The following is a 27,464-nucleotide window of genomic DNA, read 5'->3' on the forward strand; positions in this document are numbered from 1 at the left end:
TAGGCTCTTTTTGTCCAAAAGACTGATGCAAATTATTATCAAATAGGCTTCCATACGTTCAGTATTTGGTTACATTCCCCCATAGACCCCATGCAGGCTAATGTTAACAAGAATACCCAGGCTCATATATGATAACTTTTGAATTCCTACTTGTAAAGTTAGAGCAATAATTGCACTAAACCCCAGCATGCACTGACACAATATATATATATATCTTTTACATAAAACATATTTATTTTACTTAAACCGATATATTCCTGCACTTTAACTCTTCCTGAATATTGAACTATGAATGCATGTTGTTTGTATGTTGTCTCCTCCTGAATGTTGTACGTCTCGTTGTTTTTTTATGGCACCTTAGAAAAAGGAGTATCTCTAGTCATCTCCTTTATAATAACAATAAAGGATTATATTCTATTTTACATTTATATATTTGTGACACTTGTGTTATGTATTTAAGATTATATTAGATGAAAAAGGGGTTAGTGATTTTCTTAAACAGCTGGGTACTTTAGCTAACATTACTCTCACAAGAGATACTATTACGTTTGTTGAGGACTTTTTCAAGCTGCGGATAAATATAGATCTAGTGTGAATAATGGCCTCGACAGATTGACTTAATAATATACGGTGGTTATGTTCATTGTTCTGAATCAATAATTACATAGTGCACAGTTGTGGCGACTTGTTGGTAAGATCCATTAATTCTCGTTTATTATCTTGCATTGTTTAACAATAACAAGATACACAGTACATTTGAACAATTTAAGTTGAATACCAACATCTAGGATGGGAATGTTGCTGCTGCTTCCACATATAATCACAGGAAGGATTAGCGATTTAAGACCGCTCTTTTAGAATATGATGATTGATGATGAAAAATGTCTATCCACTACCACAATGTATTTGCTTTGGTCAGCTGTAGGAAGTTAAACTGACCACAGTCCTCCCTCCTGTCTGCTGCGAGGTCTCGTCCTGTACCAGCCTAACAAACCATTATGTTGCCAGATCAAGCAAGATAGACGTTGAATGCTAAATGACCACAGTAGAACCAGATGAAATAACTGGAGGTGATTCACATCGGAGAAATGTGGCACTAAAAAGGCCTGGTGCTGGTTTTCCAAAGTAATCGCAGCACTGGGAAATGCCCCTACTATAAAAGACTACCTGGCTATCGATAAAACTAGATAAAATGGTTGGTCAGTGGACGACAATAACTTATAGTGTACTACATTTCAGTGAAAACATGAGCGATAAGCAATGAGCTGAACTTGACCCATACAATAACTGCAGTTGGGACGTAGGAGGGCCAGCAGTCTGCTTATTTCTCCAAACGCAGGCAAGAAGTGGAAAAAGGGTCCATTGAGACATGAAGAGGCATTTATCACTTAGCAGATTAAAACATGTATGAGACAAGGTATTCCTTAATTGAACTCTGATACCACCCCCACAAATGTATAATGAAAGATTATTACAGCTACTGCAGCAGTAAAGGGGAAATCCACCCTAAAGAAAAAACTCAGAAAAGAAAACGATGCAGTTTTAGTCAAGGTTTGACAATGTGAAGCAGCATCTCGCAACGCTTAGAGTTTTTTGAGGGCGCAAATAACAATGAAAAACAGACGGGTTGTATAAACCGATTCTGTGTATCGAGGGCGACTTTAAATGAGGAAACGGGGATTAAGTTTAGTGAAAAGCATTTACACTTGATAAACAGGACACATGGATGTGAAAACAGTAATGTTACAATTCCTGCCAAAGAAGCATCAACTTAATCTCACGATGACATGGCAGAATAGATTCCTGGGTTTATGGTTTCTGGGCTTAGGAGAGACTTCTTCTCGTTCACAAATATTCATCAAACATTCCAAGATCAAACAAATAGCTATATGTGAATTGTGCTTTGGAGGGGATTTTCACTTATCCAGCCAAGTTTGCAACGAATGATCATTGGTCGGGTAAACAATGACATCCAATGTGGGGTTGTCTTCCTGGAAACTCACGCTTTAAAACAGTCAACGACGAACAGATTAAAATTCACATTGTAAAATCATCCTTTCAAGCATTTAGGAAACTGTTAACCTCGGACACCCTTCATTTTGGGATGCGTCTAACACAATGTCTGAAACTCCTACAGTATGACGAGTATTTAAACAGGAACCATTCACTCTATCTTAAGTGTCTGCAAACACCAGAACGGAACGACATCTCCCTCTATCATCACCCTCACCACACTTCCACTCATATTTTCCCCTTTGATCAACAATGAAATGTACTCAGCTGGCTGGTGAATAACAAAAGCTACTTCATCTCCTTGATAGAGAATAATCTAATAGTGTATACACCAAGAACTCTGCTTAGAATTCAACTACAAAGTCTCATCAGATTGCATGACACTGGATTTCATCAGATATTATGACCTCAATCTATTATTACAAAGTGTTTGCAGTTATGAATGATTTAGAGTTATAAGATTACATTTACCAGCTTAGTAGCATTTAACATCTTGAGTTGCATTCTGAATTAAACGCCAGGGGTATGTGGGGTTTGAACAGTGTGCAAGTAAGTGCTTGTGCCTAGCAAGTCCTTGGGAATGAACCCACTGAACTCCCAAAGGTGTGTGGAATAACTTAAAGAAATCACAATTGTGTTACCAACTCTACCATCTAGTGGCGAAAAGCCGTCGTCACTTCTGAAAGCTCCATGAAATGATACCGGTATGATTTAAAAAAGTCAACATGACATACTGTAGACATGAGCTTTATGTGTTAAAATAGTGAGAGATCTGAGCAGAGGCCCAACTGTTCCTGGAAAGCCCAGGCTACAAAATAAACCTCATTTTGACAACAGAGCAGAGATAAACACGCAGGGATACGGTACCAGAAGGTAGAAGAACATTTTATTTATTGTTATTGTGCAAATGAAAGTCTTAAAGAACAATGTTGTGTTTCTTGTAACATAAGCTACTGTCATTTCTTGCTTAGGTTTAGTACTTAAATTAAAATTGTACCTTTATGTACTTGAACTTGCAATTCATAAAACTATAGAATTGATATCCCAGAGAGCAACTTCACATCAACTCAGTGTTCTCAGTTTGGACTAGTTTCTGTAACAACGATCACAGAAGCGGTACAAACAGGATAGTATGTTGGTTTATCTCAAATGAATCCCTAAACTCAAAGAAGCCTAACTAATTTAAAAAAAATAACTATGACCTGACTGCGTACCTTAGGTCCAAACTTCAATCTTTGAAATCAGATAGCATTAATCTGTTTGATTTTGTAGCATAACATAACATTGTATTTCTTCCACTATTGTTTAAGATTGGGAAAATAAAACTGATGCTCACTAAAATAAATATCCCACCCATGGGTACTCTCAAAGACCCTCAAATCTGTACAATGACAACAAGTGCTAACTCACGGCAGAACGCCTCAGTTACTTTTGGTACATGAACATAGAATTACAAATTAATCTAACATTACAGCAAACATCTGGCTTACTCAGCATCAGCATCTGCATTAGCATCTGCAAACTGGCCGGCCTCAGTGGGAACCTTCAAGCTCCACCATTTGACGGGCTGTCGGTGGAGCTCGGCCGGGCTGTACTTGGCTGTCACCGGCAGGTCCACTGGGTCCGTTTGCTTAATTGTCAACTTCCGTAAATCATAATGGATCACATCTTGTGGACCTGAAGGAGGCACAGAATACCAGTTAGACATTTGTACTTCACCTGACCTGGGTCATAACAGCTTTAGACTTGAGATTAGCCTCATTGGAAATAGCTTGTTGTTAGATGAACCTTGAAAATAATCGAAAATTGGTTATATTCATGTTCAGTTTCAACACTATGGTAACGATACTACTGTAATTATCCTAATAAGAATGTATTCAGATATTTCGGGAGACATCAGCATATACTATGACTACAGTGCTGTATGTGGATATTTAACCATTTCTTTACCGTAGGGCATGAAGCCAAAACACATGTTGTCCCAGCCAGTCAGTGTGACCTCTTTGATCTGACTTTCCCAGTCTTCCTCCTCTTGTGGGGGCAACGCTTGTGGATGGATGTTTCTATAAAAGTCGGCAGATTGATAGGTCTCATATTACCTTTGTATTCAACAATCAGGCACATTTATTCTTTTGAAAAAACAAGGGAAATTGGCCATTGAATTTTGGTATTATCTGACTGTTGTGGGTGAGTCTCATTAATGGAAGCAAATGCAATAGTAGTTTAGAATTATGGTAATATCATTATCATTCTTGCCATGAGTTTGATAAAAAAAGATTAGCGCCTTTTCCATTGACAAGAAAAAGTTACTATGTGGCCAACATATGTACAGTTTTTACATTCTTTTTAAAATGGTACCTACAATACATGTTGTACTATATGAAGGAGTGAGGTTCTATTGAGTTGCATTGTGTGTGAGAACTAAAAACCTTTCAAATGGAACAAATATTTACTAAATGTATTATTTGTCACTGTCAATGGAAGCTGTGTTAAGTTGTAGTTTTAACTTTTTGTCCACCAGAAATGTACCCATGACACCAAATTAATAAAATAAAGATTCACGGTTTTATCCCAGTGATTCTTTCAAAGATGTTACAAGGTAGTTGACCTACCTCTTCTTTTGTCTGAATTTCCTCCATCTTCGTTTCTTTGCTGACAGGTTGGGTTGTGGTGCCATTTGTTGAGAATTACAGAGAGGAGCAACAGAGTCTAGACTGGGGGTCCCATTCACTGACGGACCACCTGGAGGCCTTGCTCTGCGGACCCTTACAGCTGCTGAAGCATCAGGGGCAGCTGAAATTGTGCTTTCATGTTTTCCCAGGGTCCCTCGGGGCGTGCCTTTTGTGCGCTGGCCCTTGTCCCCATGGTCAATATAACCATTGACCATGCATTGTGGTTTGATATCGTCCCGTGTGCAGACTGGTGTACTCTTACTTTCTCTAGTGGAAGCAGCTGGGCAGCCATTGAGAGTGACAGCTCCATTTACCAAACCTGTGACGGGAACCTGATCTCCGACTTTACAGGGGTAGTGACGCGTCTCTCCTCTTCTTCTTTCATATTTTGTACCATTCTGAGGCATCACGTCACCTGTGAATTAGTCGGAGGGTTTGGTGTTAGTGCAAAGAATGAAAGAAAACAACTACAAGAAATATGTTTTTTTAACATCTATAGGAAAATGATGTTCTCCAGAAGATGAATCCTCCTATTGGTAAAACAAGTGGAAAGATTTAAGTTGGGCTTTTAGGAAGGACATTTTTTAAAATTATTTTCTGCATGGACATTAATAACATGAATAATTTATATCTTTCAGCTGGCAAGTTCTCCCAGGGCATTGATAGGCATAAAACACTATGAAGGGAAACTTCACTTAGTTTGTTAATTTACAAAAAGTAGGGAGGAATTAATCAAACACTTTAAATAATTTGGATTCTGAGTTGATGTTAAATATATTAGCAAGCAACCATGCTTGATTTCTTCTCCTGGCAGGAAAAAAACATCTCAGAAAATACATTTAAACTAATAACTGCAAATTGTTAACTTATCTTTAATACTTTTTTCACTTGTGGATATTGTTTATGATGCTATTAAAAAAAAACATGCATATATATAAAATGTATGATTAGTGTTTGAATAATTTACAAATAGCAAGATATCAAAGACACATACATTAAAGACAAGAAACATAAATAACACATCCAAAAAGAGCCAGGGGGATCAAACAAAAAGAAACAAACCCATTAAAGAGTTATTAAGGAGCTTAAATATCACCATGAATTTTTTTTAGCATTTTTGTTTGGTAGCCTACACACTAGTTTCCCTATATGCTAGCAGCACCTGTATACACACAGGATTCAGTGTCAGGCTACTTTCCTGGCATGTGTGGCGTGGGGAAACTATTGAGGAAGCCAATAAACTCTGTCTTTTTTTAGGAGGAGACTGTTCTCCACGCTGACTCACATAAAAAAGTGATATGCCGGGCACCGCGTTAGCCCTTCGCTCTGCATCAGCCAAACGGCTCGCTGCACCCTCGCTGCGAGGGGGACCCAAGTTCCCATCAGCAAAAACACGTGGCGTGGGTTTGCTATCCTGGCTCCAAAATGGTGGAATGAGCTCCCCATTTAAATCAGGACAGCAGATAGCTTGCACATCTTCCGGCGCAGACTGAAAACTCATCTCTTTCGACTCCACTTCGAGCGAAAGAATTACTAACAAAGAACTGTTAACAGAGCACTTATATACTAATAAAGGACTGGCTTATCTATAGCCAGTTGAGTAGCACTTGAAATGTGTGGCTCTATGAAACCTGATGTAGGCCTACTTATATGATTCTGTTTTCTTCAAGGTTGTATCTTCCTGGTCGAATGTACTTATTGTAAGTCGCTTTGGATAAAAGCGTCAGCTAAATGCAATGTAATGTAATGTTAGCTAAACTAGCCTTGTGATTAACCGGTATTGTGGTATCGACTGTTGACGGTACGTGAGCTCATTATTTGGGAAAGCAACAACAGTTAACAAAATACAGGAAACAATCCCCCCAAAACTTGCAATCGAAAATAAATCCCTTTAATTTACTTTGAATCCTAAATGAAGTTACATTTTACCTGTACTGTAGCCTGAGGCACAACTCCCCGGGTAGCACCATGGAAGGGTAGCACGCGCTGTAGGAACAACAAGATGGAGCAAACGCCTGGCCAATAGGAGGTGCCAGAAAACAATGTCATATTTGTGGGTATATTTCTATAGAGTTACGTTTTTTGTTTTTTTTTAAATCTAGTTGAATAGGTTTGGGGTATACCAACAGTTTGCTATGAGTATCACACATTAAGCCCCCTGGCCTATAGGCTTAAAATGTTAGTATGTTAATCTGGTTGTTTGTTTCTTGGAGTTTGTGAGCAGAGTACGACAGCAATAGTAGGCCTAATGTGTTTGCTTAAACAGTGACCCCTTGCGTCAAAAGAGCCACTTCTCAAAAAAATGTATGGAAACTAACCCACTTCTTCGCAGACAAAAGGCTCTCGGAGTCGTTGTTAAGACTCATATTTGCGCCAAATAATAATAATAATTAATCATCTGTTTTACTGCATTCTATTATCTGTGAGGGAGTAGGCCTAGGCCTATACAACACAACCTGCAAACGTTTTGGAGCCATAAATCAGACCAAGGAATAAACAGCTTCGCACAGTAATAATAATAGGCTACATTAACTGTAGACTTATAATTGGCTGGTATAATAAATACAAATTGCCCTGTTAATTTCCACATGGAACAAATTCATTTTCAGAAAGAATATTTGAATTGACAGTTTAAATAAATACTGAAAAATGCTGTTAATAGAATTTATTATCGTGTTTTAATTATTATTTTGACAATACAATACCCTTTTGAATATAGAAACAGAGTGTAAGAAGGTAACACTTACATATAGGCCTACAGTGTAGGCTATTTAATAGTGTAATAAGTTGAAAATGCACCCATGGTGTATTGTCAGGGTTAATATTCTGTTCTGCTGTTCACATATTTTTGGCTAAATACTGGGTCAATTTATCCCTCCCCTAACACAGCTCCAGTCTTAAGGGCGAAGTGCTTTTTCCAATATTAAAAATAAAGTCTATCGAGTTATTCCACCTGATTCAACCCGGTTTCATTAACATTGAGTGTAAATTCTGAAATCAGTCAGGCAACTTGAAAGAATTGGATATTTAGGCTCAAATGTTTTTATTTACAGAACAGAATACCACATCATGGAAACGTAGACATCAGCAGTGTACACTGTGGGCAAAGAATAAGTGTGTTATTATTTGAGAAATTATATAAATGGAAATAAACTAATTCAACATAAGACATTTAATGAGACAGCATTACTGCCAAAGCAATTGTTATTGCTGTTTATAGTTACTATAGTTGCTTATAGTTATATTGCATCATTGGATAGCACTAATGATGACAGCTTAATGTATCGTTTATTCATTTTCTTAAATCTAGAATGGCACGAGCAGCTATAGAATGAAGACATTTGTGAAGCAAAACAAGACACAAATCTGCAGGTGTCGGTAAATAAGTTAATATTGCTCATAATGTTCACCATTTAGTTTGAGTTAGGAAGACAGCTTTCAACCATAAAAAGCCAGTTCAAAGCAGGTTGAAAAGCAAAGGACTTACCGTAACAAAACAGATTTAGAAATGAAACAAAACATCCCCAACTGCATTGAAAAAGTCATTACACTGACTGTTGACAAAATGTTCCCAAAATGCTAACCTTCGTACCATACAAAGCATTGTGCTATAACGCTTTTCTAAAAGGACACCTAAGTAATCACAAGTTATTTTTTGATAAAACAGTATAAAATAGTTTTTATAGTATCAATCTGAAAAAGAGTGGTGAGTCAGAGTGGCACATGAATACAAATCACTATATAATTACAACATTTACAAGTCAAAAAAATATGTCAGACGTAGACATAGAATGCACCTTCAGAAAACTATGTAAATCTATAGCACATCGTCTTGAAAAATGTCCTCAAAGGCACAGACAGAAGAAAAGGTGAACCATGCATAAGGAAACAAACAAGTTTTTTCTTGTGCAAGGAAGCAAAACTTAGGTTTTGGAATAATTACATGATACAGCAGATTCAAATTGTCTCCCCTCCCCCAAACAATGCCCTCTTCATTACAGTACCTAATACTGTACATGTGTGTTTCAACACATCTTGGACCAATTTACAAGCGATTTCAAGTCAAGAAAGCCTTTTTAGCCTCACAGAAAGTGAAATATCCAGTTGTACATTCATATTTACAGTATTAGAGAGTTTCAGACGGCTCAAAAAACTATTTGCAACATGTAGGCTTTAATGAGATTGCTAATCCAGTTTTTGTACCAAAAAGTGAGTCTCCTGTGCATGCTCACGTACAATATCTAGGTTGATTTCACAGAGCAAAGAGAGGATTCAGTAAACCATGTTACAATGGCTTCCAGTCACTTCAACATAAATCCACCCTGTACATTCATAGCTCACAATTCTGTTCAACATCATTGGGGTCTATTGCTAGCAACAATGAACCTATTCGCCAATGTGTTGCTAGCAAATAGCAGCCTCAGAAGTTCCAGTTTAAAGACACTCCTTGGTTGCAGCTTCTGCTCCTTAAAGTGACACTCGACTACTCATCTGAACAAACTAAGGGCCACTATTGGACTGATTGACTCTGCAAGTGCTGTTGCAAGGTTACTGGAAGACATGTTCTCAAAAATAAACAAATTCACCTGCCATCACCAACTTTACTAAAACCCTCCTTTGCTTGCATATTACGTGGTCCATCATCTGTCGCGCACAACTTCTGTTTACCCTTGTAGCTAAAGGCGCTCTTATTCTTTTCTTTCTCTTTACACTTTTCTAAATCCTCTCTTTAAAAACATGCCTATCCATGATTCATCGTCGACAAACACCTACATGTCAGAGGAGAAAAGATGGGCAGTTTACAGATCAGGCAACACTCTGGTCGGCCTTCATGCCTCTGAGAGTCAGGTTTAGTCTGCTTCAATGTTTCAAAAAACATCATACCAAACTTTCTATCTGCGGATAATACAGCCCATATTACACCAGGATACAATACAACCCATATCAGGTTTTTTACATTGTTCCAGTTTTTATGTCAAGGTAACACAGTATGTCGAGTGTACTTCTTTCAGCGACTCTGTTAATCCTCAAAGCATGTTGAGCGCAGGATATTCCTGTTTTGTCGTATGAGATAAAAGTTGTGACAGTATCTACAGTTCACAGCATAGACAGTGAATAAAAAAGAGCAGGACAGATCGATTTGAAGAGTCACAGTAGTATGACCTGTGGTCAGTTCAGCGCTTAATCCCACTGTAGAATGTCCTTCCCTGCCATAAACAGCAGGGGGCGATGTGTGTCTATTTATGTTCCAGTTTCTACATGGCTCTGGTTGTCTCTGTTGTCCTGTACAGATTCCTGCCTCAGGTTAAAGTTTCTGATCAAACAACTGGACTGATCTTCATTCGCCCAAGACCGATTCTCACTCCAGTTGAGTCACTGCTAGTCGCCCTTGATCTCCAGGATGGAGGGGTTGTGGTCCAGGATGGACAGAATGATTTTGTCCATGTACTGTCGCAGTCGAATGTTGATTTCTTCCTGCTCTTTCAGGGCTTCCATTAACTGAGGAAAGAGACGTACGTCATACACCTTTTCATTTCAGTTTGCCAAAAAGGTCAACCCTAATCGGACCTATTTATAGGCCTGATGACTCAAGAGCTTTTGTTTGTTTTTTTGGAACTATTGTGAGAGCTAGAATATGCTTAACTCACTTATATGGTACATATACAATTATGTTTCTATTGCTACACAAGTTGTTATTAATGCTGCTATTTGTTATAAATGCTGCATTTTGCTTAAATAATTCCTTCAAAGGTGAATCCATTATCAATATAGTTGCTAATCCACTGTCTAGTTAACTATTCATTGATCAATCCACAATTTGTTGTAGCTCTAAAGCTGCTTTAATTACAGATTTCATTTGGCTCAGTGTCTTACAGTCTATGTGAGAAAGGACCTCCATATTATGCACATAAATGCTAATCTACCATAATGTAATATCTATATCCCTGTCATGCTGTGATATGACCTACAAATACACTCCAACTAATGTATGGACGGCACCTGTAACATATTTCAGATGAATTAAATGAATAAACTTGGTAGTTTGCACAAGAGTAATGTTCATAATAAAATATGCATAGCTGGTCTGTATCTTGTTGTGATGTTACCTGGTCTCTGGAGGCGTTTTCTATCTCAGCAGCTAGAGACTGGGCCTTGGTCTGTGTGGCGAACAGGGTCTTAGCTTCATACAGGCTGAGGCTGAGGATCTGACCGTTGAGCTCGTCGTTCTGCTCCCTCAGCTTCTGATTCTCCTAAAAACACAGTCGGGGAGGGAAGAAGAGGAGAAAGAGATATATAAGGAATTAGATAACAATCTCGACAACACAAGTGCATCGGTGGTCATAATACTTTTGAGGGATTGTCTCTACTCAAGCTTCACACCCATACGACAAAACAGTGCACTTATAGCTCATACAGCAGCAAACACAGCAATCTATTATGGCAACACCTACGGGACATAACATGGGTTACGCGTGTTACAGAACAAACTGCTCCCCTGCTTCGTCTGACGTGTTATGAAAGCTCCATGATTAAGTTGCCTGTGAATACTGACAAGAGGTCAGTTTGCTTTTCCCCTCTCTCTATCCTCCACCGTTAGTGAGGGGAATTGCAGCAACTGACCCCAATTCAGTTTGGGCAAGCTCGGTAGTGCTATTAGTGGTTAATCAGGAGGTCACAGACGCAGTTTTACCATGAGACCAGGACGGAGCCGAGCCCCAGACAACAGCAGGTGCTGGAATTCAGGGAGAAGAAAATCCTGGGACACAAATGGCTGGACACACACATACAGACATTTACAGAAGTGCACAGGCAAGCATATAGTGAGCTTCTCCCCGTGGACGTCACTGGGCTGTGACTCTCAAATTGGATAATTTATCCAACCACAGGCAATCTAATTGAATTGTTCTTAATCAAATACTTCAGGAAGTAGCTCAGGATACAAGATGATATGTTGAGAGAGAAAAAAGAAGAATCTGCTGATAGAAGCTGGAAATAAAACCATTATCATCATTCCCCTTCATGCTTGCCTGCACCTAGTGTGACCAGTGTGGACTGAGGCCACAGGGGGACATGTATTTTACCATCTTAGTCCCTGATAAGATATAAACACTGCAAATCAGCCCTTCTAACTCACTTCCAGAACTGCTTCAAGGCTTGGAGGGTTTAGTAACTTTCAGTTGGCCCTATGGAGCACCATTGCTAATGCATATCAATACATTTCATAAAAAATGAGTCAGACTCAGGCTTCTCTACAACTTCAAATAGCATTATAACTTCTTCTGTTACTAGCCTCATCGGTGAGATCTGAAAAACACTCTCGTCATCTCCCTGGTCTCTAAACTAATGTTCACTTTGCATCAGGTCTGTACACTTCGCAGGACTGGAAACAGTTACATGACATTTAAGTCTGGCAGGCAGATAATAGAGGCAAATGTCACTGTGCCTGGGAATACAGAAAAGAGCAGAAGAAAATGATACAGATCACATGCAGCGGATATCAAACTGTGCTGAGGATGGGGTAAGCTCCATGACCAAACGATCAGTATGTCAAGGGTTGCGCTGCTGTTAAAGGGGCTTTTACAGGAATACATGGAGCCAATGTTATTAACTGGTATGATAATATATTCTGCCTACACCCACTCTGTTTCAAAGTGGTCCATTAAGCGTATGCAGGTAAAAAACAAAAGTGTGGCTTGATTCGTCAGTGCACTTTACCTTTCCTCTGGCTGTCACTTAACCACATTTTCGTGCTAAATGGAAAATATTAAACGTCATGTAAGAAGAAGGGCAAGCGCACTACGTTCTGCAGGGTTAATACTAAGCTGTCTTTGGCTCTTTTTCTTGCTGTAACAAATGCATATTTCCCCTCTGTGGGACGAATAAAAGTATTCTGACCTTGATTCTGACAAATATAACTCCAGTAGCCAATCTGAATCACTGTGCAGGTATATTGGACAAAATGACAAGGCTCTAATTTAGTCATTGTGTGTGAATATGTTTTCTCTGAGATATTGCAGGGACAAGATAAACTTGTATTGATCGTGTTTAAATTCCATACTCCTGACTTTGAGTCATTTGTAGCATAGTGTCAAGTTATAATAATAGTATTAAGAAAGAGAAATAAAATGAACCTTTAGCCCATGTCAAAGTGAGACACAGAAAAGACAAGAAAACAAGTATTTGGTTGAAATATTTAAATAAAAAACAACTGTGTGGTTTCACAGTAGTATGTTGAGCATTCAATCTGTGACGGTTTCATTATGTAGCCTGCTTTTTAAATTAGCATCTCCGCGCATGTATTTAAAGGAGACATGTCATGCTTTTCCGGTTATCACCCGTCCCCTTGTGTGTTTTTATGCATGTAAACTGTGTGCAGAGTCACAAACCCTCAAAGTACAGCGAGTAAAACTCTAACACAGAAAATACCCAAAGCGCCTCGTTGGAGATACGTCATTGTCCATTCTTGATTCTTGAAATGGACCAATCCGTGGAGCCGTTACGTTACGTCCGCGGAGCCGTTACGTTAAGCCCCCGCTGATTAGTCCAAATTGACCAATCCACGGACTTCCTCACACACACACACAGTGCAGGCTAGAGATGGCAAATCCGGATCCTTTTACGGACTCAGGTTCTTCTGAGTCAGTCATTGAAGAGATCCGGATCATACGAGTCATTTGAGTCATATGAGTCAGCATCACCAAGAGCGTAGAAATCCTACCGGTGAAACCGAAAACTTGTTGCATTTCACGAGCATATTAAACTGACGTTACATTAACCTCCGCTACACAGTGTCTTTTGCTTTAATAAAAAATGTTGATCACAAAAAAAAGGGTGATTTTGCGAATCTGAGTCTGCTGTTGACTCGTGCGTGACGACGAGTCTGCTGGATCTCTGGATCTGCTGCTATACGGTTACGGCTCTGAGTCCGCACGAGTCTGCTATGTTTTGCACAGTGAGTCAGGATTTGCGAATCTCAGTCTGCTGTTGACTCCTGCATAATATAGCCGCGGGAGCCAGGAGCTGGAGGAGGGGTTGCAACATGTTACTGTTAATCTCTCCCCACTTTTGGCCACACCCCCTAAGTAAAATGTCTTCCCGGCCGCAGCTATGCTCGTGCACATAACGAGTATGGATCTCTGGGTCTGCTATGCTATTACGGTTAGGAGCCGTAACTTAACTTAACTGGAAGCTATCCTACTTGCTAAAGGGTAGGCAGATGGACTGGGGTACGTTGTAATGTTATTTTACATGTTATAAAGAGAGTAGCGAGTGACGCAATTTATAGTTTTAATGTGTACGTCACACAAGGTGTAGGACTCAAAGGACTCGGGTTAATGGAGAGGGGAGACTCGTCACGACCAGCTCATTTCTAGGATCCGGGTTAATGATCCGGATGAATCAGGACTCGCCCATCTCTAGTGCAGGCAGCTCTGCTGATTTCTCCTCCTTGGCTGCAGGCTGATAACAGACAGAAATTCTCTCAGCAGACCCATTCTCACAGCGTTTATCAACCTTTTTCTTACTCAATATCAAGCCACACTTATTGTTTTAACTTCGGCTGTGAGTTTGTGTGTGCTCAGGATGAGTTTGGCTGTGTTTCGATGTGTATCGCTAAACAAGGGAACAACACCTCCACGGAGCTCAGCGCGATTCACAACGTCCCGACCAATCAGAGCACACTGTGCTCACAGGGAGGGTGGGGACTGGAGCTATTGGAGCTACAACGAGCCGTTAAAGGCAGAGAGTGAAATTCAGTAAATACACGTAGTTTACAGAGATGCTGTATGAGAAACCAATGTGAGTTTGGAAAATTGCACAATATAAATCTATTCTAGTAGACCTCAACAATGGAATTATGATCAGTGGAAATGGCCATGACATGTCTCCTTTAAAAAAATAAAGAATACTCTTAAGTGCATCAAACCGCAGCTGTACACCAGGCGCCATTTTGCTTCCCATCTTTAAAATCAATGTGAAAGTGCTTCATAATAATCTCTGCACACTCAGCGGATACAGTCTTCCCTGAGCTCGCAATGCAAAACAAAGACGTTGGGCAGTCTTCCATCAGTACCTGCTTCAGCCTCTTGACCTCGTGCTCCAGCTCCATCTCCCTGGTCCGGCTGTTGAAGTCTGCCAGCCCGGAGGAGGAGCTGCGGCTGCGGCCGGGCCTCTCTGCCTCCAGCTTGAAGAGCTGCAGGTTCTCCAGATCCCGACGCAGGTCCTCTATGAGCTGCAGAGAGGACGGATGGAACATGTTATATAATGCCAGTGCAGTGTTTTGTAGGTGTAGGTGTAAGAGGCAGCATAATTGCATTGGGACATACTGTAGAAGAGTGAAAGCAGAACAAACAATCCACTGTGTCTGATTGGATAAAATAGTCCTTCCCACCTCCTGCATGGCTTCCTTTTCTTTCTGGAACTGCTGTCTGTTCTGTCTCAGTTTGTCCATCATTTTCCTGTAGAGGTCCATCTCGTCCTTCAGGCGCAGACTGGTGTCCTCCAGCTTGTCCGTCATCCTCTGCTTCTCCTGATGAAGGACAGATATGCACACACTTACTGTATGAAGTTTATTTTGTGTAAATGAGGTGTTATTCCAAATAAGACGAATATACTCACTTCTCAGACAGACATTCCTATTTGCAGTATGCAGTCATTCAAAATTTGAAATCACATAAAGATAATTGCATACATCCACAATGATAGACCTTTGTATATACTATTAAGAAACAAAGGGTCAAAGGGTTTTAGTGTGCATTCATTTAAAAAGAAGAATCCACAAACATTTATTTGAATATAGAGTTATTTTTTATGACAACCACAGTATCTGCTTCTGTATCAATAACACAGATATTGTCTCAATTAGAGGTATGGCTCAGCAGCATCCAGTGGCACACCTAATCCTATTCATTAAAATGGCAGTTTCTTATTATTTGTTCACCATTGACTAACTTATTGACAGTACCATGACATCTTTGGGTGCAATATGTTGTTTAAACGTTTTCAGACTCATGTTGATGCCACTTGAATACTCTCTTAATATTCAGTACACCTTGGAATGTAAAATCAAAAACAGAACAGAACAAAGAAAATAAAAGTAAATATGGCTCACCTCATCCAGTTTTTCTGAATGTGATTTAAGCCGGGACATGTTAAGGGTCATCTCACTGTTCTCCTCCTCCACCTGCTTGACTCTGAGAAAACACAATGTCCTGCACATGAGTTTCCTGTTTATATAAGCAGAGTGTGTCTCTCAGTAGCTCCGGAGGCATCAAACTCAACCCAGGAGGAATCTGTGAGTTCTCTTCAGCTTACAGTTTCACATTCAGCATTTCCTCGTCAATGTCCATAACCAGGGATTTAAGAGCCCCTGGATAATGGAAAGTTCTTTACATCTAAAAACCCTAATCCAAACGATACTTCTGCATCAGATGACACATTCTTATAATTCATACACATTGGAATATACAAATAATACATATTGGTATGTGTGGTATGGGGGGCGTGTGGTGCAGTGGGTCGTGCGTTGGTGTTTGGATCAGGGGGTCACAGGTTCAAACCCCACTGCAGTCAGCATGTCGTTGTGTCCCTGGGCAAAACACTTCACCCCAAATTGCTCCTGTGGGGATTGCCCACAGTATTGAGTATGTAAGTCGCTTTGGATAAAAGCGTCTAACAAGTGACATGTCATGTCATGGTATGGGTGTGTGAGTATCTGTGCTTCGCACCGGTTGGTCAGCAGCTCTATCTGTGTGTCCTTGTCTCTCTCCATCTTGCTGTAGGACTCTCGGTGTCGTCTCCGCTCCTCCCGCAGATTTTGTTCTCCTCGTGTTTCCTGATCTTTCAGCTGCTCCTCCAGCTCATTAACCCTGAGATGATGAGCACAACATTCAAACTACTAAATACAGCCACTACTAAAATACTTCTACATTGTTGAATTATGCAGACATGATTAGATGTTTGGGGATGAAAAGCAATTCTATAATAAGCAGTAACAGAGAATGATTTTTGTGATATGGTGCTGATCATTTATTTGTTCAAAAATGAATCAGGTGTGTTTGTGAATGACAGTTTTCTCTACCTGTGTACTAGCTGTGTGTTGTCCTGCTTCAGCTTGGACTTGATATCACCGTTCATCAGAATCTCATTTTCCAGCTCTGCCACCTTCTTTTCCAGAAAGCTGACCTAAAAGAAACAGAGGGGATTCACTTTAAAATTAGAAAACATCCCGTAACCAAAGAAGAAATATCATATTGGAACTAAACAATAACGCTGTCCAGATTTCTTAAAGGTTATTGTACAACTCCCAAGATTTAAGCTTAAAGATAATAACCTTATTCCTTTCATTTTACAGACAAAATCCTGACAGGGCTCATCTTTGTGCATTCTCTACTCGAGCTGTGCATCTACCAGGAACAACTCGTCACATAAGTCACACAGAAGAGTTCTTCTAACTTCCTACAAACATTTGTGGGTAATTAAGAGAGTTTTTACTAGAAAGACCAAGGATCAATATATATACTATGGACAAACAAAAGCACACACACACACATCGCACCTTCTCATTGATGTCGATGTCGCAGGAGTCGATGCTGTCTCTGAAAAGGTCTTCAGTGCTGCCATTACTGCTGCTCAAGTTGCTGTTGTGAAGCAGCTGCCTGCCAAACACACAGAGACACAAACATTAAGAATCTGCCCATTAGAGACCCAGGTGAGGACCAGCTGTGTGTGTGTGTGTGTGTGTGTGTGTGTGTGTGTGTGTGTGTGTGTGTGTGTGTGGTGAGAGTGTGTGTGTGTGTGTGTGTGTGTGTGTGTGTGTAATGAGCTCAGCTCTGCAGTGATTCTTCTGCAAGGTTGCATAGATGGTATAGGACTATGAGGACAGTGCCAAGCAGACAAACGTATGCACACACACACACACACACACACACACACACACACACACACACACACACACACACACACACACACACACACACACACACACACACACACACACACACACACACACACACACACACACACACACACACACACACACACACACACAACACACACACTCACACACACACACACACACACACACACACACACACACACACACACACACACACACACACACACACACACACACACACACACACACACACACACACGCCCTCTTTTGCTTCTGATGGAAATTACTTGAGAATAGCAAGCTTCTAATACATTACGGAGATTAGAAATATAGAGAGGAGACATGAATTATTGTTTACTCCAAAATATGGGGACCATTTTGTGGACTGACCAACCAACTGAGTGAGCTATAGAGCTCGTAGCTAAAAAGAGGAAACAGGTAGTAGAGAGATCAGAATAACAGATAAAGGGAGCAATAAAGTAGAAGAAGTCATCAGAACAGAGAGAGAGGACAGTAGAAGCAAGAGAGGGAGGGAGCTGAACCTCATATTGGAAACATAGATCAGGTCTGACAGGCCACTTTCACTCTGTCGCTGTAACTCAGTTACTGTGGGGGGAAACAGGACAAAACCCTGGATACAAAAAATGTCACTCAGTACAGACTAGCAGGCCATGGAGAGGGATACATCGCTAAAGTATTTTTTTTTTCAAACTACAAAAACTAAATATTTTTGCAGCACGTATGATTTCAGATCAGCATTTTCTCTAAATAACCAGTAACTAATTAACTGGCTGTGAGAGGACAATGGTCTAGCAGCTGAGTGATAACTAATCTTGCTGTGTGTGTGTGTGTGTGTGTGTGTGTGTGTGTGTGTGTGTGTGTGTGTGTGTGTGTGTGTGTGTGTGTGTGTCAATAAATAGAGCAAACACGTGCAGCAAAGGCAATATAATGCATAAACACACAAGTACAAGTGAGTGACCTTCCCAACACACACACACACACACACACACACACACACACACACACACACACACACACACACACACACACACACACACACACACACACACACACACACACACACACACACACACACACACACACACACACACACACACACACACACACACACACACACACACACACACACACACACACACACACACACACACACACACACACACACACACACACACACACACACACACACACACACACACACACACACACACACACACACACACGTGAGTGAATTACCTTCCAAAAGCAGTGCTGGAGATCTTCCTGTTGGGGCTGTGAGGGGAAAAACAAAAGAGCAATTAAGATGTGGGCTATTGTGTGTGACAGACATGCAGGAAAGAGAGAGAAAGAAACTCCGAAGGACATGTCAATGATAACACAATTGAACTGGCGGTTCAGTGAGAGAGGGTTTCTGCCTGCTCAGCAAATGTCTCAGGGCGACAAAAGCCCAAAGACTGTGTCTGTGTGAGCTGGGTTTCACATCGGATTAACACAAGTGAGCAAACATACTGTAGGGCCAGAATGTCTGCTGAAAACTGACATGATCACCAACTCCTGGGCAAGGTTTATTTAAAACAGTAGAATCTACATTAAGGTAGCAGTAGTACAGTACAATAAATAGCTAGTTCTATAAAAACAATTGTGTTCAAATTCAGAAATGATCACTGTGGCATCCATGTGAAACAGCTTGGTACAATATCAAGAGTCTTCACCAGTAAATAACTGACCAGGTGTCCAAAAGGCAGATCCTCTTGGCAAAGTTTTACAGGTTCTATAATTCTTAGTTAGGAACTATTTCTTTGCTGCTAATGTTTTACTTAACCTCTTTGAAAAGGTCTAAATGGCAGAGCAGAGTTACTGCTCCAAAAATCTATCTTTGAACTTTCATCTGCATTAAACACACTTGTGAATTATTAAACATTTGTGTTAATGTGCTCTAGCTTCAGTCTTTGATGCACTGGTGCTCTTATGTACAAAATATACACATTAAAAACATTTAACATTTGAAGTTCTTTCATTTTGTTCATAAACGATGAGCATTTTTCCGTTGATGCTAGAGTACTGTAACCATGGCCTTTTGCTTCAACCCACAGGATCATTGCACAGATGTTGTTGTTTTGATCATAGAAAGATATACCGCATTTCATAAAGAATATTTGATGAAGACGTTACCAGAATGGCCTTTAGTTTTCAATGAAAGCTAAACTTTTAATTGACTTCAGTTTCTACGATGTATACTGTATATACATCTATGTTCCTTTTTCAAATGAACCAAACCGCACCTACCAACTTCCGAAGTTTATTACCCATGCTACACTGAGGCCAATTGAGTTTAATTAATTGTATGTAAAGGAGCCAGACATGCCCAAATGATGCTTTAAATACCCTAACTGCTTACTGGCAATAGCTCCTTTCTCTATCCATTCAGAATCTATTAAGTCTAAAAATCAATCATTCTTGGAACGGATCTATACAGAGACTTTTTTATACTTTAGTCCGTTCATATTCATCTTTCTTCATTAAAATCACCACCACCCTCCTCTTTCAGCCTGTGTCTGCCTCATGTGAGCTCACTCCATTCAAAGTCATTTCTTCAATCAATGTACTCTCTCTTAGTCTTGCTCTTCCCACTCTAACTCTTTCTCTCTGCACATCTCTCCTTCATAATTCATCCTTAGGAGAGACATGTTGGATTATAGAGCCGTTTCTCTCTGGGGAGACACTTTGCACATTCAGCAGTGAGTAACAAGGAAAAAGGTGACTTCATAGTTACACTATTTCCTTAAAACATGATTTGACAACATTCACTGCTCTTAAATAATAATAGCAATATTACATTTGATTTAAAAGCACCTCTCAAGTCATTGGATAGTATACAGATAAAGCAGTTAATACACATTCAAACAGTGCGTTTGCTTTTGAGTCATCAGGGAGCCAGTAAGCTATTAATTGTCACAATGGATTATGTTTCTAATAATAGATTCCCTATTACAATGTTTGATGAGGTTAGCAGAGTACCGACCTGTCTTATATAATCACCAATTAGTGTTTATGACAGCTTGAAGCAGGAAGGGACTCTTACTCAACTACTCTTATTATATTATACCAAGTAAAAGCCCACAGAGCAAACAGTGACCCCTCAGTCAACTTCACCAGTCCACTGTGATTGGACACTATTTACTTCTAATCCCTGTACCTCTACAACATACATTATAGCACTATGTTTAGCCAAATCCCAGCCGTTGCATGAAATGCCACCATGGTGATGTCTCACAATGATGTTGCCTAAAATGTCGTTTTATTTGAAATAATTTGAAAGTCTAAAGCTCAGTTTTAGTGACCCAAAGAGTCTTTTCGGTGTGGAAAAAAAAGCCAAAATGGATAATAAAAGCCACGTTTCATAAAAAAGACTGTTTGTGTGGACTAGTCAATTTTTTTGAACAAAGGTAGAAGGAAAAAACTGCACTCAGCGTATACATGCTGGGATTTGATTTGACTTAACTGACTCGCTGTCAGAATAAAAGTGTGGTTGTCAGCAGAAAATGTTCACAACTGTGTAGAAAAAGCTCACAGAGACATATCATGGAAGCTCTACTAACAACCTTAGTGTGTAGATCTTGTGTAATACTGTGTGTGTTGTGTGTGTGTGTGTGTGTGTGTGTGTGTGTGTGTGTGTGTGTGTGTGTGTGTGTATGTGTGTGTGTCTCCTACCTGTTAGACTTGAGGTTTTTGAGGCGAACCTCCAGGTCATTCAGCAGGTTGACCTTTTTGCTGCACTGAGAACAGTAGACATCCATGATTTCACCGGTGTAATGCTGACGCACCTTACGAGGAGTCTGGCCGGCACTGAAACACGCACAGAGAGACGTTTTATTTGCTGATACAGTCTTTTTCCAAATGTAACCAGCTTTACTTGCATATGCATGTCTGAATATACAACAAGTGAAAAGTAAGGCCTATGCAAAAACATGTGGCCGACGCCAAGGCACTAAGACAATTGATCTGGCTGTCCACTATATACTGTGTATCCACTGTATAAGAGAAATAACAATTACAACTAAATCAGACCATCTATGAGATGACAAACTATTTTCTGAATATTTGAATCCAGAAATATTACTTACATTCTCTTCTTAGATGATTGTGTTACAGTATGGAGGGAAGGTGCCGATTAAATCATGACAAAAAAAACCTGAATTTACACACGCTGATTTTGTTATTGTTTCCGATATCTACCTCAAATCCAATCATTTTATCACAGCGCATTGTATGTGCTTTGAAAGTCCACAAAGTAGAGGAATCCACATTTTAACCAAAAACATTCAAAATATTTGGTATAGGGCACTTTACCAACATTTGCGAGAGAACTTTGAACTCACATTGTACTGTAGTTATCCAAAATTATTTCCAATGCTGAGTTGTCTAATACTTCTTGTAAATCCAGGCCTCATTTTTTATTTAAATCTCCATGCCATGTGAGTGCTGTATGCTTGGTATGCGTGGAAGGAGCATGGAGCAGTATTGCCAGTCTATCAGCCGAGAGACTTAATCCCATTAAACTCGAGCTGTTGATGAATATTAATGTGGCTTTAAGGGTAAGAACTCCTAAGCTACACTTCTACAGTCAAAACGCAGAATAATATGAGTCAGTTAATGGTTCTGCAGAGTCCATAATGTTTAACAGAGTTGTATCTACAGAAATGAATCAATGTCAAATAACCTATAACATTTCATTCTAAGAAGATATCATTTTTTTTATGATGTAAACAGAGGTGGTCATACCTTGGCACATCTCCACATCATGAAGAAAAATGTCTCCCTCTAAAGTACCTCTCTTACCTGGAGGGAACAGATGAGCCGAGGTCTGAGTAGCCGTTGGTTCGAGTCTCGTCGTCTGGGCAGGGGCTGCTGGGAGTGTAGTCTGGTTCGTCCCCTTCCCCGTAGTCTTCAAACTGCTCTTCGTTCAGAGAAGCAGAGGATCGTGTTGATAAGTCGGAGGTCACTGAGGCGCTGGTTTGACCACCCCTAAAAAGTACAGAATTAGTCATAGTTAGCACTTAGTCATAGAGAAAGAAAATAAAATGCTACTGTGAATATAACAATCAGGCCTTTATTGGAAAATAATCATATTACATTTGAGTCGCACACAGAATTTTAGAAAGCTGAATAACAACCGACTTTTTCCACATGAATATAGGTCTCTTTCAAGATTCAAGGCTTTATTGCAGGGGTGGGAACCTTTTTCCTCTCAAGGGCCATTTACATTTTTTCAATATCCTCTGAGGGCCGTACAAATGATTGAGATCTGCTTAAACATACTAAAATCACAGCCCATTCATTTGGCCTTTCTTTCATGCTGTGCAAAGAAAAAGCAACCTCTTAATCCAGATATCTTACCATGACTCACGCATGCATGCACGTGCACGGTTGTGGCATGACCACCAAAACAGAAAGATATGGACACAAGATGTGTGCAAATGTCAGTGTTTCCCATACATTGATTTATTTGTGGCGGGCCGCCACAATTAAATATCGTCCACCACAAATGGATCTCATAAAAAAAACAAATATTATTACCATTTTTTTTTTAAATTCTTTTTTTCAGCCCTCAATTACTCCAGCGAGAATGTCCCTGTAATTGGTCATTGTAAGTCGCTTTGGAATAAGGCGTCTGCTAAATGCCTCAATTGTAAATTATATTTTGAGTGTAAATCATATTTTTGGGAGAATAAACCCCACAGATCCTCAACTCCGGTGTGTTTCACTCATCAACAACGCTACACAGAGCAACAAGAACGTTGTCTAGCCATGAACTTGCATGTATTATCTTATTTGGGGGGGGGTGTGGATGCGTGGACCACCCGAATAGGTTAAGGGGCCTTTGGCTTTTCTTGCCGGGGGGGTGCGGTGCCCCCACAAATAGAATCAAATTCTGTGGGAAACACTGAATGTATTTAGTTTCCTATCCATGTGGACATGATTTAAGTGGGGGGGGGGGGGGACCTAACCTCCTCCCGGGAAGATTTTTTTTTTTTAAATGTTGAAGTTAAATTCATCAATCTGGTGCACTTTGAGAGCAACATGAAGAGATCTATGGATACATCTCTCAACACCCATATGAAACAGAACTGTAAGCAGATTTTAATTTTAATTTATGGATATTATAATAATATTATTTATGGATATAATAATATTAATAACAATTTTTTACAGTCATATAGTATTTTATACCTGTTTACTTTATTCTCTTGTTTTTTTATAACTATAATGATCATATAAAGATGTGCCTTTACCTCACTGGATGGAGAAAAAGCTTATTATATTCGTTAGCATAGCTAGCTAACCAGATGCTAATAACAACAAAGTTATTGACTGTATGACAGATGAACAGATCGCCACTGGGCTTACAACTAAAGACACCGCCACGCAAAAACTGCGGCATGTGTACGGCTCCTTATGGGTACTGCAATTTCTGAAGTGCTGGAGTGGTGTTCTGGTGCTCTCCGTCAGAACTGCACCGCTGTCAGACGAGACATACCACGTGATGACACCGGATGACACGTTAGACTCGTGTTGTGTTCAAGGACCCTCACCTTGACCAGCAAAAACAGGTACTCGCTTGTTTAATTTTTTTGCGGTCTAGATGTCTTACATTTTTTTCTTTTTTGCGTGTGTTTATAAATTACCTCGAGGGCCGTACCAAATGGTCTCGCGGGCCGTATACGGCCCGGGGGCCGGAGGTTCCCCACCCCTGCTTTATTGTCATGTGCACAGTAGCTACAGTGATGGCAATGAACAACTTAAGTCAAAGGCTCCTCCAACAATGCAACATGAAGATATATAGGACAATGGACATAGAACAAATACAACAGAGTATGTTGTGTAAAATGTCTCTTATGTTTGCATCACCAGTAAAAGTATCATCATCCATTGGGGTCTGACGTAAGATATAGAGACAGTGAGACAGTGAGACACTAGAGTAGTAGTAAAGAAATGTGGAACAAAGCTTACTTCACCCCAGACAAAAAGAGTTCTCCCAGAATGTCTCCCTTGTCTCCAGGTCTAATGGGCCCGTCGGAGGTGTCAGACCCCAGGGTGCTCTCCACTGCACTGTCTCTGTCTGATTCCCTCTCCCTGCCCTCCTCTGCCTCCTCAGGCTCCTCCACCTCTCCAGGGAATAACTGGCACTCTGGGACGGGGTCAGGAAAGGCCCGAGTGCACATGATGACCGGACAAAGCCGCTCCTCTGCACCTCCCTGAAGAAAAGATGGGGAAAAAGGCAAAAAGAGTAAGTTTACACACAGATTTACAAACACCCGCAGAAATAGGGAGAGTTGGAGTATTGCTGTTATTGTGGTCACGTGATGTTGACAAAATCCTTATTAGTGTAAACCTTGCGAACACAATTGACTTTTTCAACTAATAGCATGTTGTCAATACCATCATTTTCTATCAAAACAGACAAACACAAATCCTGATAATAAAAAAAAAGGTGCTTCTTTTCGTTATGGTCTGTATTTCCTTAGTTCTAAGTGTGAACATGAACTGCTAGCAGCGAATGTAGCATGACGTCTTATGGTTCAACAAAATGTCAAAGAAATACAGAGTAGAAAAACATAACGGCAAAACTATTTAATATTAGTTAACTCAGTGGCACTAACTCGCCTGTAGGAATACAAACTTATATTTAAAATGAAAAGTGTTACTTTTTTAATATCAAAACTGTCCCTGAACTTGTAATATGCTGTTCCATATTCATGGTGGTTGGGAGTATAGTGAGTAGCACTTGTGGATTCTGAGTTAAATTGGATTTCCCATTTAGTAAATTCCTTCACTGTGGGAATGGTCTTAAGTTCACACAGGAGGTCTTGAGGGCTAGAAAAGGTCAAAGGGCAACAGCTCAAAGATCACAGCTCAAGCTCCAATCAGTTTCACTCTTCAACAGCTGAAATCTGGACTAATGCAACAGAGAACAAGGACTTATCCCAGCATGACTGAACAGCTGAAGGACGAGGGCAGGCAAAGAGAGAGCACGGGGGTGAGGTGCATGCTGGGTAGTGAGTAACAGAAAGGTGTAGAGGGAGGGAAACAGGCATGGATGGAGGTGTTGAGGAAGAATAAATATAGCAGAGAAGCACACAAGTGAGGATAAGAAAAAGAGAGCATAAGGAACAAAGCTGAGAAGGAATGCAAAGGAATTAGCAACACAGTTTGAAAGTGAAATTAGACGAGAGCTGTGAAGGCCGCGAGATAACAGAGTATCTTGAGGACAGTCAGGTGGGTAATATACAACATCACAGACCAATAAAAGATTTCAGTAACAAAGATTAAGACTGCTCTCTGTCGCTCTCTCTCTCTCTCTCTCTCTCTCTCACACACACACACACACATCAACACAACCCTGACTTTGTATCCTTTAAGCTCCACTGATCATGGATGAATTCATTTCCAGTCGCACACTAGGAGAGTAATGCAAAGCTAGTATCTTTGTCTATGAAAAAAAAATATATATAGCTCGATTTGTACCAGAATGAGCAGGGCACACACCAAAATGTTACTAAAACATCCGGATTTTATGTAAGTAAGTAGGTACAGTAAGTATGTAATTACATCAAATAAGGCAGTCCAGAGAAATGCAAAGTTGATCAGAAATGTCTCCTAAAAGCTTATAAAAAAAGAAAATGTGACTTTGAGTACCCTGAAATGTGCTATATAAATTAAATGTATTGTTATTATTAAAACACATGAATATTCAAACTAATGGGACATGATATCTTGTTGGGCCTTATTGCGAATCCAGATTAAATGTGGTTATAATTGCCTCTGGAAAATGTTGCATACACCTTTGAGATGGTTTGTAAATTAAGAATATTATAGCAAAACTTTTTTTTCATTATTATTCACGTTTGTTTACATCCCTATCCCATACCCCTCCCAACACACAGGCAAACCTTTGCAGAACCAAATGAAAAAAGTAGCCATTAAAATCATAAACTGAGGGTCTGTACTGTTACAAAGAGCCAACATGGGGTCTGCAGCTGAGTCACCGAGAAATAAAACCAAGGATAAAGGTCTCTTTAGGATTCCTTAGACCACTCTCCTTATTTCCCTGCAGCAGAAAAAAGAAACAGTGAGAGGCAAGGAATCAGGCAGCAGCCCCTCTGTGCTCCACCATAACAATTCATAGAACTGAACAAGCAAACCCAGCGGGGAAGAGTGACCTGTTGAGCTGGCTCAGGGGAAGAGAGAAGAGGAGGTTTTTTATGTTTCGCTCGTCTAGATAATGTAGGAAAATAAAATACATAAATAAACCCCACTTAACAGGGGAGGAAAAAGTCAGGAAAACTGCAAATGCAATGCATACAAATAAAGAAAATAAAAGTTGAAAATGTATAATTCAGCAACATTTACTAGTTTAAGTGATAATATTCATGAAATATCTATATAGGTATTAATGCTTGATTCTCTTGAACTACATTGTGTCTTTGATAAACTAAGAATATACCAATTTGGGATGTCTTGCACGGTTTAAAGTTTTTAAAGAGCTTTATTTTTTCTCTATTCAGAGGAACACTCCAAACAACTTTAAAAACAGTAAAGTAACAATCAGCCTGGGGCAGTAACTGCCAAAACATGAGTCAGTTGGGAGTAGCTTGAGGCACACATACAGAGGCACACATACAGATGGCCTGCTAAACAGCAGAACACTTGCTGATGGCTTTGAACCAGCGACGCTAAGATCTGCTGTGCTTTTAACTTTAGCGTCCCTGCCCTGAAGCCTGACTCGCCTTCACATCACCCGTTGGTCCAAGTATGACTTTAATCAACCTTAAATGTTTGTTTTGGGCCAAATCAGCCCCGTT

General features: G+C 40.0%; 2 protein-coding genes across 4 annotated transcripts in view; both read right to left on the minus strand.

Annotated features, from left to right (window-relative positions):
- Positions 1–2,879: 2,879 nt before the first annotated feature.
- Positions 2,880–6,704, minus strand: LOC117538060. Its single transcript, XM_034203575.1, has 4 exons — positions 6,615–6,704; positions 4,626–5,100; positions 3,964–4,076; positions 2,880–3,690 (listed from the first exon to the last, which is right to left on the minus strand). The coding sequence occupies exons 2-4, from the start codon at positions 5,090–5,092 to the stop codon at positions 3,500–3,502; spliced, it is 771 nt and encodes a 256-aa protein (XP_034059466.1). The 5' UTR covers positions 5,093–5,100; positions 6,615–6,704; the 3' UTR covers positions 2,880–3,499.
- Positions 6,705–7,704: 1,000 nt separating this feature from the next.
- Positions 7,705–27,464, minus strand: part of rab11fip4b (RAB11 family interacting protein 4 (class II) b) — a 60,710-nt gene continuing 40,950 nt past the window's right edge. For 2 of the 3 annotated variants that reach the window (XM_034203458.1, XM_034203460.1), the window contains 13 exons: positions 24,613–24,857; positions 22,441–22,626; positions 21,313–21,447; positions 18,838–18,873; positions 17,242–17,341; positions 16,765–16,868; positions 16,412–16,552; positions 15,796–15,877; positions 15,076–15,213; positions 14,758–14,916; positions 11,377–11,457; positions 10,793–10,936; positions 7,705–10,184 (listed from right to left, as the gene is read on the minus strand). In XM_034203458.1, coding sequence (XP_034059349.1) covers positions 10,065–10,184; positions 10,793–10,936; positions 11,377–11,457; positions 14,758–14,916; positions 15,076–15,213; positions 15,796–15,877; positions 16,412–16,552; positions 16,765–16,868; positions 17,242–17,341; positions 18,838–18,873; positions 21,313–21,447; positions 22,441–22,626; positions 24,613–24,857 — 1,671 coding nt within the window. In that variant the 3' untranslated portion in view covers positions 7,705–10,064. The remainder of the gene's footprint in view (positions 10,185–10,792; positions 10,937–11,376; positions 11,458–14,757; positions 14,917–15,075; positions 15,214–15,795; positions 15,878–16,411; positions 16,553–16,764; positions 16,869–17,241; positions 17,342–18,837; positions 18,874–21,312; positions 21,448–22,440; positions 22,627–24,612; positions 24,858–27,464) is intronic. The other variant, XM_034203459.1, reaches the window with a different exon arrangement.

Source organism: Gymnodraco acuticeps, unplaced genomic scaffold, assembly GCF_902827175.1.
Source record: "Gymnodraco acuticeps unplaced genomic scaffold, fGymAcu1.1, whole genome shotgun sequence".
Lineage (NCBI taxonomy): Eukaryota > Metazoa > Chordata > Actinopteri > Perciformes > Bathydraconidae > Gymnodraco > Gymnodraco acuticeps.

Coding starts and splice junctions, on each gene's coding strand:
- LOC117538060 (XM_034203575.1), bottom strand. CDS start 5,092: ATGCCTCAGAATGGTACAAAATATGAAAGAAGAAGAGGAGAGACGCGT. Junction 4,077..4,625: donor AAATTCAGACAAAAGAAGAG/GTAGGTCAACTA, acceptor CGACTTTTATAG/AAACATCCATCCACAAGCGT. Junction 3,691..3,963: donor TTTTGGCTTCATGCCCTACG/GTAAAGAAATGG, acceptor TGCCTCCTTCAG/GTCCACAAGATGTGATCCAT.